Source organism: Vitis vinifera, chromosome 18 (genome assembly GCF_030704535.1).
Source record: "Vitis vinifera cultivar Pinot Noir 40024 chromosome 18, ASM3070453v1".
Lineage (NCBI taxonomy): Eukaryota > Viridiplantae > Streptophyta > Magnoliopsida > Vitales > Vitaceae > Vitis > Vitis vinifera.
In genome coordinates, this window is record NC_081822.1 from 29,799,224 (window position 1) to 29,815,322 (window position 16,099).

General features: G+C 35.9%; 1 protein-coding gene across 2 annotated transcripts; it reads right to left on the reverse strand.

The window, feature by feature from the left end:
- Window positions 1-203: 203 nt before the first annotated feature.
- On the reverse strand, window positions 204-15,251 carry LOC104882767 (hypothetical protein). 2 transcript variants are annotated; one of them, XM_019226732.2, is made up of 4 exons: window positions 12,296-15,251; window positions 9,846-9,998; window positions 8,037-8,133; window positions 204-501 (listed from the first exon to the last, which is right to left on the reverse strand). In XM_019226732.2, the coding sequence occupies exon 1, from the start codon at window positions 14,919-14,921 to the stop codon at window positions 12,324-12,326; it is 2,598 nt and encodes an 865-aa protein (XP_019082277.1). In that variant the 5' UTR covers window positions 14,922-15,251; the 3' UTR covers window positions 204-501; window positions 8,037-8,133; window positions 9,846-9,998; window positions 12,296-12,323. The 2 variants fall into 2 exon arrangements, with proteins under 2 accessions (XP_019082277.1, XP_019082278.1); XM_019226733.2 differs by lacking the exon at window positions 9,846-9,998.
- Window positions 15,252-16,099: the final 848 nt, after the last annotated feature.

A 16,099-nucleotide genomic window follows, 5' to 3' on the forward strand; every position in this document is an offset into this window, starting at 1 on the left:
GAAATAAATCACATGAGAAAAATTGTCCAAATTTAATCCAAATTCCATTTACATTAAAATTCAAAATTGAATCATTAATACATTTACAAGCAACAATTTCTCTCATAATAGGGGCATGAAACATGGTACACAAAATATTATAGAAGGGGTAAAATGACAATCCCTACTCATCTAACAGCTGAAACTAAAGTCCAAATCTCCACTTATGAGAACAAACCAATTATTATTGAATTTGACAAATGGATTTTGAATTTTGGTTGAGAAAAGAATTTGAACTTTGTACATTATCCATCAAATTGAGAAATTGCCATACATATATACAGAAGCACAAGAAAGAAAAAGAAAATGAAAACAAAAGAGAGGGCATGTGAACATTTATAATGTTGTATCATGTAAGTTTTATGGGAGGGCATTGGCAAAGCATTCTCCTCTTATCTGCCACACACATCTCCAATGTAATCTAATATTGCTTCCACCCTATCCTCTTTGAACTCTCTGAGTCTGCACACAAATATTATCCATTAAGGCATGAGGCAATTATAAATTTCTCTCTCTCTCTCTCTCTCTATATATATATATATGTGTGTGTGTGTGTGTGTATAGAAAAAATAAATAATAATAATGCCTACATTTGAACAGATTGCATGGATATCATGGGGATTTTGCTTGTAAAATGGCTGAAGGAGGCAAGAAAGGGGTAAAGATAGACAAATAGGAGTTTTTCTAGCTATTGGATCATGTGTGCAACCAGCCAATGCATAACTTAGGAAGCTCCATTTAGCTCTTATAAAGTTTAAGAGGAAACGTGAAGGAAAAATGGATGTGAAAATTAAACTAGGAGAAAAGAAAACATAAATAAAAAAACAAAAAATAAATTCAAACCTAATAAGTTTTCTTACCTATTTCTCTAAATTTATTTATTTATTTTTTGTATATGAAGAAAAGAAGAATTTGAAAATATAAAAATTTTTAAATAGTGTTTATTACAGCTGATTTTCCTTGGTACTTCCCATTGAAAATCAAATATGAGAACTCGGATATTTGTTCTTACTTTTTATACTTCTTTTTCCTTTTATTAATACTTTTTGTAAGAGCTCAAAAATTGAGTTGGCTTAAAAGGTTCTTTTTCCTTGATACTTCTACTTGTTTTATAACTTTATTTTAACAAGCTCAAATTCCCACATTAGCCCCATTGCTCCTAATTTCTACCTAAGGCAATAATGGATAGTTATTCTATCTAGATGTCTTTCTCTAAGAGTAACAAATGTATATGTTTATTACAGATTCATTAAAGCCTATCAAAGTACTCAGACACGCTATTTCAGCACTTTGTACATCATTTATCTATCCAGAATCTTTGAATTGACCATTTGAAAAGTAAATATATTTCCACTAATATCTTGTGTCCTACTGATGACTAGCACATTTGATGGAATGGGGTCATGCCTTTAAGATCTGAGAAATGTGAGCCTAACTTAGTTTTGACTAGCACATCGTTAATACAAGCCTCCATAGTCTTCCCTAGCAAGATAGAAAACACTCATAACACAAGTTTGATTGGTTGCACCTGTGTTTTTCAATCCAAAGGACATAAACAACTAACAAAGTTCTCTAAGTAATGAAAGCATTTTTTTTACATCACTTGGCTCCATTTTATCTTGTTATAATCAAAATATGCATTGATAAAGAATAATCTTTGACGACCCTTGTCATATCTACCAACTGACCTATCCTCAGGAGTGGGAAAGCCTTATATATATATATATATATATATATATATATATACGTATATATAATCCACAGAAAAATGTCACTTCCCATCCTTCTTTGAAACCATCACAATATTGGTGAACCAAGTTGGATTATGTACTGCCTTTATAAACCTTAACATCAAGTAACCATGAGACTTCTTAGTTAACAATCTTCTATTGAAACCAACTAAGAAGCTGCTGCTAGAAATTAGCAGCTCTGTTCAGATGCCTATTCGTTGGTTAGTAGAAAGGAATAAGCTATTAACAGAGGAACCAGAGTTAATCAATATCTGTTGGACTTCACAATTGGCCATCAGTAGAGTGATGACTAAAGCGCCATTATGGGGTTGGGAAATCCCACTCTCTTTAGGTAATTAAAATATGGTATCTCCCAATCCAGGTTACTGGATATCAACTCTCACCATGAATAACATAACTCACATGCCTTTGACTCTCAGTTAACTCCCCTCCCACATTTTGCCCAACTTTTTTGGCCTCCTCAATTCTGTTATTGCCTATATCCAAGAACTACAATAGTTGCCCCGTGTTGGTACATTTCAACATGTTTCAGGCATCTACAACCTCTATTTTGCGACCAGGAGTGTGATGATAGGAACAAAATGTATTTTTATCCTCTTTAATTTGGTCTTTTTCTCCTCTTTAATTTGGTCTTTTTCAGCCCAAGGCAGCAAACTGCAATCCTACAACTCAAATAGCTCCTGCAAAAACTTGGGAATAAGGAGCATTTAACTTGGAGAAGACAGCTTCAATGTCTCTACCTTGTACCCTGAATTTCCAATTATCATTCTATCAAGCCTGTTTACCATGTTGGTATACATCTTGTCTACCAAGTTGCTTCTTACTTAATTACTTGGAGGTTGACACCACCTTAGGAGTTGCAATGGCCGTATCCTCCTCCAAACTTACATACTTATAGGCTCTTATGAAAGATTCTTCCATCATGGCAGGTTTTTTCTTGTGAAAGAACTTTTACAATGAGTGCTATCCAAGTAGTTAAGTTGTTATAAGCCTACCCTTAAACTAACATTGTGCTAAAATGCCAGACGTATTCTCTTACTCCATTCACTTCATTCATCCAAATATTGAATAAAGAACCCATTTCTCTTCTCTGCTGAGAGGAACACATGTACTGTGACATGGACATTGTATACAAACTAGCAAAAGAAGTTATGGTTCCACTTGGAAGATTGAGAAGCCACACAAGGGTAGGTCTCTGCAAACTTGATAGAAAAGTTTTGCACAATTGAAATCTCCATTGAGGAGGTAAATGGCAGATTGCAAGGGAAAATTGTGGAGGGAGGTAGGATTTGGGGAGTTTAGCTTGTCTCAGCTACTGGAAATAGTGGAGTTGTGCTATCGGGAGGAGAAAGGTTTTTTTGCTTCTTCGGAGTGAGAGGAAGGGGGGAGAAGTTTTAGGTTGCAGTGTTGCAGCAAAGGTGCTGGCAGGTTTCTCCAATGTTCAGTGGCCTCTGTGGAGGTAAAGAAATTCATTCTTGTCTTTATAGAAAGTAGAGGAGTTTCAAGGGTTGGTGTATGTTGATTGTGAAGCTTTGTAGCCTTGGGGTGGTTCCTCCCTCTCAATGATCTAGGGAAGGTGGGAAGGTGTTCTTTGGAAGTGGTCGGAGGAGGGGAGCAAGAGAGTTATACCTATGGCCAAGACTTATGCAGACAAAGCTTGGAAGGTTTTGGGTGAAGTGGGGAAGGCAATTTGGATTCAACTCAAAGAAAGGGAGGTTCTCTCAGGGGTCCAATCTTTAAATTCCAGTTTGGTGGGTAGGTGGTGGGATCTCACAGACCCAGTGCCTTACCTGGGTGCTGTAAAGAAGTGGGCTATTCAATGGCAATTAAGAGGAGGGTTGTCTTTATTTTTGCTTGGGAGCTCTTTTATTTTATTTGACTTTGAAACTTCTTCAGAGGCAGATTCAATGCTTAACAAGGGGTTGAGACTGTTTGAAAACAAGCATTTGTCCTTAAGCAAGTGGGACCCTCCAGTGGGTTGCTTTCGAAATCGGTTTCATGACAAAGAAGTTTGGGTGAGGCTTTTAGGTCTTCCATTGCATTTGTGGAGCATGAAGCTTTTCCAGCTTTTAGGAGATAGGTGTGGTGGTTTTGGGGCGGTGGATGAAGATACTGCCCAAAGTCGCAACAAACAATGGGCCAGAGTTCTTGTAAAATCTGATGGGAGAAAGCTTCTTGGCTCTCTGAGAGTAGTGGTGGGGCCGATTTGCTTTGCAGTGCAGCTATGGTGGGAAGTCCCCTCATGGATGTCGCAAGTGGTCTCAAAAGGAAACTGGCGAGAGATAAGGGATAAGGGTGACGGGAGTTCATGCACCCTAAAGGAGTTTAAATTTGGTTCTCTAGAAAGTCAAAAAGTTGTGGGTGAGGTGGCTTCTCAAGGTTGGAAGGGGAAAGGCGTTGTGCGAGAGGGGGAGGCATGCTATGATGTGTCTGAGGGATCTGCAAGCCTGTGCAGGAGTGATGCAGCTGGCACTGCAAAGAGTGGTTTGGGAAGTGGGATGGACCGAGTGGTTGATAGTTTAGCCTAAAAAGAGGAGAACAAGCCCTTAGTTGGGAAGTGAGTTGATTATGTTTCTAATGAGGGCTTTGTTGGGCCCTCTTAGTATGCCCTACCCAAGAGTTGTGAGGGGCAGTCTTTAAGAAGCCCTTGTGTTGGGCCAGAGAGGTGCATAAGGCAGGCCTCACCTCTGTTGAAGGAGTCATTGCTCCTATTGCTTCTTTTTCCCTTGAAACAAGAAAAGTGGGTATTGTGATGAAGCGGAGCTGCAAGATTGGTGATTTGAGTATGAAGGAGAGGTTTTTTGGGGAAGATGCTGACTTTGTGATGCTCACTTCATTACGGGGCTGGGTGTCCTCAAGGTCTGGCTTACAGATGCAAATAGGCCCTCTGCTCTCTAACGATGCCCTGTTGGAGGAAGCCATAAGATTTCTAGGTATTTCTCCCCTTTCAGTGCTTCCTTTGGGGGGTTTAGGTGCCTTTTCTTCTTCTTTGGGTGTTTCTGTGGTTTTAGTGGATGGGAGGAGTTCCATGGGACCTAGGATTCTAGAGAGGGGCAGTCTTGTTTGGAAGTTGACTTGATTAAAATGGTTTGGGTGGATGTAGTGAGATCGTGTAGGAAGGTTCAACAGGGTTAGTTGGTGATGACAAGCAGAAATTTTTTTTGGGAGAGATAGAGGACAGTGGGAGGAGTGATGAGGATGGTTCTCATCTAGATGATTGGGCTGACAGTTATTTGACAAATTTTAGCAAGTGTTTGGGCATGCCAATTGTAGGTTACGAGGTGAAGATTTTGAATCTCTTAAGGAAATTGAAGGTGAGGAAAGAGTTTAAGAGTCAGTCTAGCGCTCCTAGGAAAAGGAAAGTTGGCTTGTCAAAACTTGAAGAGGAGTTGGAATGCTCCATCAATTTTCGTAAAGCTGGAAGGGGTGGGAAGGATGGAAAGAAGGGTCAGGAGTTAGTTTCAGTTAATCAATGAAGTTGTGAGCACTTTCCTGGAATGTTAGAGGGGCCAATGAAAAAGAGAAAAGAAGCGTTTTTCAGTCCCTGATCAAATTGCAAAGAACGGGCTTGGTTTGCTTAAAGGAAGTGCTTTTCAAGATAAAGAACAAAATGTCCAATTGATAAAAGTTTCATTCCATTGTATTCTTTTAGGTTGGGTTTGCGTGTACTTAAGTGAAGGGTCATTGTCCTTGTTTGTTCTTTCTTTCCCTTTTTCTTTTGCTTGTATTCGGTTGTATTCAACTGCTACTTGTATATTTCGTGTGTACTTTGTGTGCCTTTTCCAAGTGCTTTTAATATATTTGCTTTCTTTACCTATCAAAAAACAAAAAAAAAGAAAAAAGAAAAAAGAAAAAAATGCATAATTGCCATGCACAAATGCCATTAATTCACAGAAATGGATCACATGATCCATCAGATCCCCATACCATTGTAAACATGGAACTTAGGGAATAGCAACCTAGAGGACACTTTAGCCTCTAAAATATGTGAAGAAAACGAACTACCACTCAGTTGAATTGCAAACTCTTCACCAATGGATGGGCATTCCTTCCCCTCATGGAATCAACATGGGCCTTCAATTTGTCCAATTGCATCTCCAGAAAGCCTTTATCTTTGAAAGACAGAATGATTTCATTTCTTATTGACTTATCCTCCTCCAAAGACAAAGGAGACTTTTCCCAGTGGGATCTCTCAACAGTAGTGGGAGTTGAAATGGTCAATGGCAAAGGAGAGTGCCTTAATCTCACCCTAGCCCTCAACTCTGCATTATTGTTTATTAACATTTCATTCTGTTACATCAAAGAGCATATTCGTTGATCAAACTACACTTGTTTTGCTAGTCCATACACTCTTACAGTCGATGGAATGAATCTCCTTCTCTGACTTGATCTCCCCCATCCAATCTACCCAACTGCTCCATTCCTTGAGACATCCTCTTCAATGCTTCTTTCCCATATATGGCATCAAAATGTAAGAGCTCCAAAATTGAGTTTTCCAGAAGGTCCTTTTTCCTTCATCCTTTATTCTATTTATAGCTATATTCTAACAACCTCACTTTCCCACATCAGGACCAATTCGCCTGTTTTCTAGTTAAAGCAGTAGTGTGCAATTACTTTATATATGTCTTCCTTTGAGAGTGACACTACATCTATTTTTTATGAAGTGATTAACCCTATCCAATTACCCAGATAAAGATAGACAAAGATACTTTAGTACTTTGTATATCATTATCTGTCCAACATCTTTGCATCAACTATCTGACAGTTAAAGCCATTTCTAGTAGTCTCTTGCATCCAATTGATGACTAGCACAATTGACCGAATGCGATGTTCAACACTTCCTATGATTCAAACAAAGCCTAAATAAGGGATTTTTCTGTCTTTTTTTCTTTTTTCTTTTTTCTGTAAACTGATACATTAGTGGGAAAGAATAACAGCATGGTCATGAACAGTGATAAGAGCAATCAAAAGAATTTTTAATATGATAATTTCTTTCCACTGACTTCACAAGAACTGTTCTTAACCCAAGAAAATTATTGAAACTAAGTGACCTTCAGGCAGAGTGATTGAACTTATTTTTATCAGAGAAGTTAAACCAAAGCATAATCTGACTTGAATCTTGATTATGTAACAATGATATTTTTCCTGACATATTAACAAAAATTTGTATTTCAACTGAGTGGCTAGGGATTTCAAAGTTAGTCAAAATACTACCTAGTTTGGTGGGGGAAATATGTGTCCATTAACTAAAATTCAATCCTCCAAAAATTTATTACTTTACCCAGAAACTTTTTGTGCACAATTTTCATTTTCAATGCTCCTGAAAACATGAGAAATCATCATTTTTACCAGCAAAACATGCCTTGACAACTTCAGTGATAGTATGCAATTACACAAATCATGAATAAAATGGTATGCTTTTCTTCATACAAGGAATAGTGAACTGTGGTGCATAAGATTATATATATATATATATATATATATATATATATATATATATTTTATAACCGTGGATGTCCGGGCCAGCTTACGCACACCTCGACTAATCCCACGGGGCCCTGAAGTTAACGACCGGGTAAACCTCCAGTGGCCCTGAGGAGACTCGAACTGGTGACCATTTGGGAATGGTGCATAAGATTATATAAGAGCTGGAATAATATTTAATAAAACAGTTCTAACTCATGGGGTCCTTAATGATATCATAATAATTGGGCATGTCAAGAGAGTCTACTGGTTCCTTGAATGGCCAATCATCTAGGTGATTAAGGGTGTATACAAAAGCAAAGGGAACTAATCTCCACTATTTGTGTTGATGTTACACAACTTCTGCAGTGATCTTCTATCAATTTCCTACATGTCAGTTTCCATCACTCCATTAAAGAAAAAATTCCATATATAAGCTTCATTAAAGAAAATCTTTGTTATGATAGTTTTAAAAGTACAAGCAGAATCTAAGAAATAAAGACTTCCAGAAACATGCTCCGCATGGAAGCAGAATTTAAGGCATAAGACATAAATAAATAAAACAGTAAAGAATTAGAGACCCAAACAGTGCAGAGAAAAACTCGGTTAAAGTACAAAACAAACAACTGTAAAATGCCACATCGAGTATGCAAAATTTGATTTATCTCCTTGACACAGTTCAGATGGCAAGGGGTTGGGGAAGGAATGTTTGAGGTTGGAACCTAACAGTGAAAGAAAAAAAGTAAATAAAAGATGTTTATCAGAAAGAGAAATTGATTTTACCTGCCTCTGATGGCAAAATCATAGTCTCTTACTGCATGGGAGCTTTAGATGGATTTTGCATTCCATAAGGATTCATCTATCATGGTCTTTAATATACCTGAAATAATGTAAATATCAAATAAATTTCTCTCATAGGATAAGATAAATGCCCACAAAATAGACCACTCTCAGTGGCTCCGCTGAATAAAACTCAACTGACAAATGCACTTCCTTGTAATTTAGCAAATATGAGATCAATTTAAAAACTACTAACCACCAAACAAAAAGGTCACACCATAAAATCTCATTAAAGGAAAATGTGTACTCATTAAGGTATATCTGGGCTGTGTATAAAACGTATTCTTCTTGGAAACAGGCTCTGAGTTATTATAAATATTGTATGTGTTCTTTAGAATAAAGAAAGAAACAGTGATCTCTTTTGCAAAACCGCATAAACAAATAAATAATGAAACTATGAGGAAAGAGAGTTACAAAATTTACATTGTGTACTGACTTTTAACCATATAAAACTAATGGTTAAAGATGGTTTTCTACAGAAGAAATGCCTTCAAGGCCTCCAAGTGGATGGTCGTATCAACCTTGAGGCCTCAATGTAAATGTTCAACCTATATATCAAATATTGATGTTTTCACATTGTCCCATCATTTTTAGAGAACACCTAATCTTAACTACAATGGCACCATCAAATTTCAAAGCTTATTCTTTTATTGCCATCTATAGCCTTATATTATTATGTTCTTGTTTTAAGCCTTTTTTTAGTCAATTTTTACTGCCATTTTTTTTCTAGTCCCAACAGGAGTCCTTTTTCATTAGTCCATCATTTGGAGGTTCCATAGCGGACGCCCATGCCCCAAGAGTGTTGATAATCATGTTGACCCACAGCAACCAACTATGCTGAGAAGCATGCAGAAATAAAATTTATTACAAGGGTAACAACATCAACTGTGACCTGGAATTTAGGACTCTACCAAGTAGGATGTACAGAAGCCCTAGGCGAGTAACACTGGGGTGGTTGTAGATCCTGAATTGGTGTTTCTCTAGAAAAGATGATTGCTCTGAAATTTTTGGCTAAACCTTTAACATCTAGGACTACCTTGTTTTTACTCTTAGATCACTGGACTAAATCATACAGGTTATACAAACTTTTGAATGCTTTATATATGCTGTGCAGCCCCATCTAGCCAATTTACTATAGTTGTAAGTTTTCTGTTCATTATGATGCCTCAGCAATTTCTTTGGCAACCTCTAGATGGCATACATGAATTCAGTTAAGTTCAGGAAATGCAAAAGTAGGAATAAGACTAGATAACTGGATTAACATGCAGAAATAGTGGCATCCATACAAATACAAAAGTGAACTAGATGAACTCCATTATCGATACTCTTCATACATCGGAAAGCTAATAGAGCACTTATGACATTCAGAAAATTATTGTGAACATTCTTTTTCTTTGTTCTTTTCATTCTATTTTTTATTTTTTGGTAAAAGCCCACTTATATGTTTACAGCATGTATTTCAAGAACAGCATGTATCACTGCATACAAAATATTCTAGAGTAGGAAAAAAAATTCATATCATTAAATGGCCTCCAACATTAAGCAAGTATAAAATAACACAAACAAGAGATGTGCAAATAACAACACAACAATAGACCATGTCAGAAAAAACAAAAAGACAAAAATGAAATATGATAATTTGAAATTTAGCTCCACAGGTGAACATAATATGAAAAGTTAAACAAAGTAGGATGATTGGATGAACACAATGAAGGAACTTTCAAAATAGTTCCTCCAAGAAGAAAAGCAAACCTTTGTTCCAGCTAGGCTCAGGGCAAGTCAAAAATCATGCAAAGCAGGAGCATCGTTGGTCTCATCACTAGTCACTGAAACAGCTTTTCCATGCATAGTATTTGGATGGGCTGCTGAGGTTTGCTGGTCCCCCCAAGCTAACATGTATCCATACTGAGCAATTATGTAAGTAAATGCATCTCTGGGTCTTCCAAACCACGAATTCAAAGTTTAAAGTTTTCATTATAATCAGTTACAAACCTGAATTCTTGATATTATTTCCTTCATCTCTTCAAGATGCTTGTGAAGTTTAGATTCTTATATGACCAAAACCATCATCTTAAGTATACCAAATTCTACAGTATGCACAACAATTGCAGCTGCTAAAATAGTTTGACTTACATCCTTGACTCCAGACACACTAGATCCTTAATTCCTTTGACCATTATCAATGAAGAACCATTGCATAGAATATTGTCTCCATTGAAGGTTTCATCTTATCTTTGTAAGCCAAACATAATGTTCTTAAAGCTTCAGATGCAAAACCATTTCCAATGTCAATAACATTCCTTACCTGTTCTTTAGTTTTATTTTAGTTTGTCAAATTTCTATTTTAGTTAGGTATTGCTTGTTTTTTTAACTTTTTATTGACTTGCTTTCAAATTTTAGATAGTTTTTTTTTTTTTTCCTTTTTTTTAACTTATTACTTATTTCTTAAATTTTTTATTGAATAGAAAAATCCAAAATATTTGGCTTTTTCTGAATGTGAAAAGTAACCTATTGGTTTATTTTTACTTCTTAATACTTAATAAAAATAAAATATTAAAAAAACAAACAACTTAATACTTAAAACTATTAAGCACTATTTAGTTTTAAGTTCTATTTAAAATTAAGTAAAAAAAAAAACAAAAACCACTTTAGTGGTTGACTTCTTGACAAGCTCCTATTTCTTTTAGTCTTCTTCTTACATTAAAAAAGTTTCTATTTCTTTTAGTTTCAAAATAACATTGTTTTTCTGTCTCTTTCCTATGCTTACAAGGTAAGAGAAGGAATTATAGAAGTTATCCTAATAGGGAAAGGTCATAAGAGTCAATTATACATGCCTATGTAGTCTTTCAAAGTGGATAATCAGAATTTTAATTAAAGTTTCAGCATCTATTATGTTTCTTTTGAGGGTGTGATTGTCTTCTTCCTAAGTATTGCCTGTGTAGGAAACCCTAAGTGTGATTGCCTAGGAAACTTGATGTGATTGTCGAATGTTTCTTTTCACTTCATTCTATAACCCAAGAAAATTATACACCGCTGGGAATTTTATTTTTTTTTATATATAAACGCACAAAGATATATTAGATAAAGGGTGCTTGAAAGGCGATCCAAAGCATACAAGGAGTATACAAGCGTCACCTAAAAAAAAAAAAGGGACAAGCACTCACCGGCCCTCAACAAGAACCCAACCAGTCCACAAAGTTAAACAAAGTTAAGGGGCCTACAACTATAGAAGATTTAGCCAAGGAAAAGATATTACAAACAAAGGAATTTTTCAATCTTTGAATTGACAAGACCTCATTATAAAAAACTATCCTATTTCTTTCCTTCCAAACCATCCAAAATAAACAAAGAGGGACTGCCCGTCAAACCTTTCTATGCTTCTTGTCCTTAAAAGAAACATACCAACTTAAGAGAGTGTCTCTTACACCACTGGAAATTTTAAGATCCCGCGTCACTTAAGTGTACCTTAAACTTCTAACATTGAGCATCAAAATCACCACCCATAAGGAAACTTAACTCTGACAATACTGATTCAGTTTGTTTTCCTAAGAATTCATTCCATCTTTGTCCTTGACCACCTCAGCACCAGTATTTTGAAATATAACCTGCAATGGATGCTTGAAACTCTTTTAGATATAACTAATTTTAACACATCTTCAGTTTCACTACCTTTTATCTCTTTAGCTTGTCTAAATATCAATATCTTATGAGCTACCAAATGATTTGTGAATAATGTTCCTATCTATGAAAAATACACCAAGCAAAATCCGTTCTCTCACATGCACATAGATGTCTTATGAGTGTCTTGTCATTCATTAATTTCTTTAGTATAAAGGCAAGGCTCAAATCATACAAATTATACCTATGCATCAAGAAACTGAAAAAGGCAAAAGAAGAAACAAGCAACAAAACAAATAAATAAACAAATAAACATCATGCTAGGCTCCAGTCAAACTGCTAAGAAGCCCAAGGAAGTCTTCCCAACAAAAGCAATTATAAACATGACTAGAAATTTGTGAAGAATTTATCTCAATGTAGAGAAATACAAAGTAGACTAATATCATCATTGATTTCAATGGAAATGGGAACCTTTTCATTCATCCATGTATGATGTACATAAAGCTATTTGTTTTTTCTATTCTTTTTACACTTTATCAAAATGGCTTTTCGCATTTCTTTTAAAACAGGGGTTAAATACTCACCAAAATTTTTGAGGATTCCCTATGAAAACTATGGATGTTGGTCTTGGACTTTGTATCGATTAAAGAAGTCCTGATATAAGTCAAAACTTCTTGATTTCAAGAACTGCCTCTTTAATGCTTTGTACGCTTGCAATTCCTTTGCTTCAAAGTTCATAGCAGGAGCATCAAACTTCAATTCTACTGAGGAAAGGTCATCAAACAATTCTAGCCCAACCCTTGTTTCCACCTCACCATCAACAAGAAGTTCCTTAGGCTTTTTGAAAATCAAGGTATCAAATCTCTCATCCTTATAACCAGAGGTATCCTGCCTAGGATCCAGTCTAGAGCATTTAGCTGAAAATGGTTGCTGATCATATAAGTAGAAAGGCTTTAGATTCTGAGTGTCAATCCATGTCTCTTCCCTGTCATTAGCAAGGGAGATAGCATGGTCACCATGAAGTTCAGAGCTAGAGTCTGACACAGCCATTTCACTAGTGACCTTCATGACTTCATTGCATTCTAGGGAAACTTCTTCCTGAAATGAAAACCCATCTGCTTCTTCCAAATCAAAGCACCCAGTATCATGAATATCTCGAAGCAAAGATAAAATAGGAAGAGGAAGTACTGGACCCACAAGAGCATCATCACGTTGCACTTTGTGAGACCACTTATTGCTACGGCATGAAGGCCTTCTTAAGAAGAAAGGAGGCAACTGGGGTGAGTCTGGTACAATTAAGAATTCCAAGGATACCTGCTTCTTGTCCACAAGTACTTCAAGGAATTCAGAGTAGCTTGAAAATGCCCACTGTAAAAGACCAACAGGGAGTCCTGACCATAGTCTCCTCCAAGTAACTTCATGTATGCTTGTCGGAATGCTAATATCTCTAAAAACATCAGAAACTGAAGATGATCTTGAGAACCCACAAGCCTTCAATTTTTCAAGAATAAGATCACGAAAGTCTACATTAAAAGATGGCTCTTGTAGGGGACCCCCACAAGGCTTCTTCATATTCCAAATGAGGAGTTTAGCAAGATCAGCATTCCAAAAATATTCGTATAGGTAGGCAAGTTTGAAATACTTAAATTTCTTAATATATTCATATTCCAAATCACCCATACTGTACATATAATCTTTAAAATCAGACAAGGAGTTATTGTGGGCTATTTCTGACTTCTTTACAAGATCCCATGAAGCATAATATCTCTGTGATTCAAGCTTTCCTGAGGACATCAACCGAATCAATGTAAACCCACCAAAACTATCTGGCTCATATAATAGGGCAGACAGATCCTTGTCAAGTATTCCAAAACCCACAACTATGTCCTTCTTTTGTTGCCAATTAACCCACACAGGAAGGGTACCCTTCAAAAACTCTTTCCTTGAAAGACAAGTTCCACAAAAACACTCATTACCAAGCAACGAAAGCTCTGAAGGGAGTTCCCATGCATAATAGGATTTGCAAAGTTTCGAAATTTCATAAGCAGTTGACCCTTTAGGATCTTGAAAGGAAGATCCATAGCAGAACATTCGGCACTCACATTTCCAGAATGATCCCATTATAATACAAAATGCCGACTCTGAAGCCTCTTTATATTTGTCATCCTTTGAGTGTGACCTCAATTCAGACAATTTAAACACACGAACATAACAAGGTTTGTCAATACCATGCGACCATTGCAACACAGGTATCAATGGATTACGAATATCATAGAGAAACAACAAACTATTAGACGCCACAGTAAAGTGAAAGCCATTAGAACCTGCCATAGAAAATGAAATGAACGGCTCCTTATGCACCAATTCACCTACACTTGGCATCCCAATCTTTGCTAAACAGCTCACGCTGCATTCATCAAACCTCAAGTCGACTAAAAACACAGCATCTGATCGTGCAACAATCAAAATTCTAGGATGCCAGCTAAATTCACAACCCAACCATTTACCATCTCCTGAACAATCTGCATTGTGCCACATGATCTTCAATCTATTTCCTTTAAAATTTGAATTTGAACAACAATAATCCAAATCGAACAAGAACAATTCACCACTCTCCAACAGAACTAAACACTCTTCGGATAAATGCGGACTCCAACAAGCGCTCACAACAGCACAACTCTTGAACACCTTACCACCCAGATAAATCAACCCCGGCTCGGAGTCGATGTTATCATTTCTAACACTAAACCAATGAACAGAATACATTGTACAAGCCAAGACCAACCCAACAGAATCAGGATTACCTGAAAACGAATACCCAATTGGGGTGGCCAAAATCTGAACAATCCGATGATTGAGCCGCTTCTTTGACACAAAAACATCGCCGTTTCGATCAGCCCTAACATCCAAGCAGGAGTCCTTTACGGACAATAGCAGAAACCCAATTTGGTCGGAGTTGACGCCGGTGGGAAAGAGGGCCAAAACGGCGGCATTTGGGCAGCGGAGGAGGTGGAGGCGGTCGTGGAGGAGAGAGGAGCGAGGGAGGTGAGGAGGGAAGGAAAAGGAGGGTTTGGAGAAGAGGGGGGTTAGGGTATTGGGAGAAGGATTGAAAAAGAGAGGACCGAGAGAGGGTTTTGAGGAGATGAGGAGCGGGGGAGTGAAGACTGAAGAGATTGGCCATATCGACTTCCATTCTTCTGAGAAGTCCATTGTGGAGCAGAAGCAGAACAACAAGCAATCCGTCACATTAGGGAAAACAGAATCTGGGGTTTTGGAAAAACAAAACTAAGAAGAAGAGCAGGGGCAAGTGATTGGAGAATGAGAGTAGATGGAAACTAGAAATTAGAAATCAGAAATTAGGGGAAGAATCAGAAAATAGTAATAAAAATTGAGAAGAAGAAGGTCGGTGGTCTTGAGTAGAAGAAGAAGATGCGAAGGCACTCCAACAGGGGCTGAAGTCCCACATCTCTCCTTGGCGTCGTCCTCCATGAATGATGTTTGGCGCTCTTCATACCTTTCACATAGATTTGTAGGGTTTTTTGAACTTCTACAGACTAAAAGTGTTTTTTTTCTTTTTTTCTTTTTTTTTTCTTTTTTCTTTTATGTAAGAAGTTGATTTTTAAATTTATAATTTTAAAATATTTTTATTTTATTTTTTTATAAAACATTTAGAGAAAATTTTAAAACTTTCATGTATATACATGAAAGTTGTTTGTTAGAAATACAACTTCTTTGAAAATAAAATTTTTTATTTTGTTTCTTTGAAAATATTTTTTTTTCAGAGTCAATGTTTAGTAATTGTTTTAAAAAATAGTTTTTAAAAATTGTTTTATAATGTTTTGTAAAATAAAAGTTTATTTAGAAATTTGAATGTTTTTAACTTATTTTTAATATTTTTAAATATGTTTTAAAAATAATTGTTATGTGTAATATTTTATTTTTAATCATTCTAAATATTTGTATAATTATTTTTTAAAACAACTCTCATAAAACAAGTGAAAATAATATAAAACAACTAAAAGATATTATCTGAAAAAACCTTATTGTTTGTTTTTAAAAATAGAAAATAAAAAATAATATTTTATTATCAAACAAGTCTTTTCAAGTTTTTTGTTTTTAAAAACAGAAAATTGTTTTAAAAAATAGTTGTCAAACAAACCCTAAATTGTCCCTTCATTTTTTTTAAGTTGTCTTATTAAAAGACAATATCTATGTAATTACATAAAATTATTTAAATTTATAAATGATTTATTTTCTAAATTATTCAAATGCACTAAAAGAATTTAATTTTAATTTATTTGGTCCATCAAGATAAAAATTTGTATAAAAAATTAAAATATCATATAAGTTGTTACTTGAGAAGATAACCTTAGTTTAAAAAAAAAATC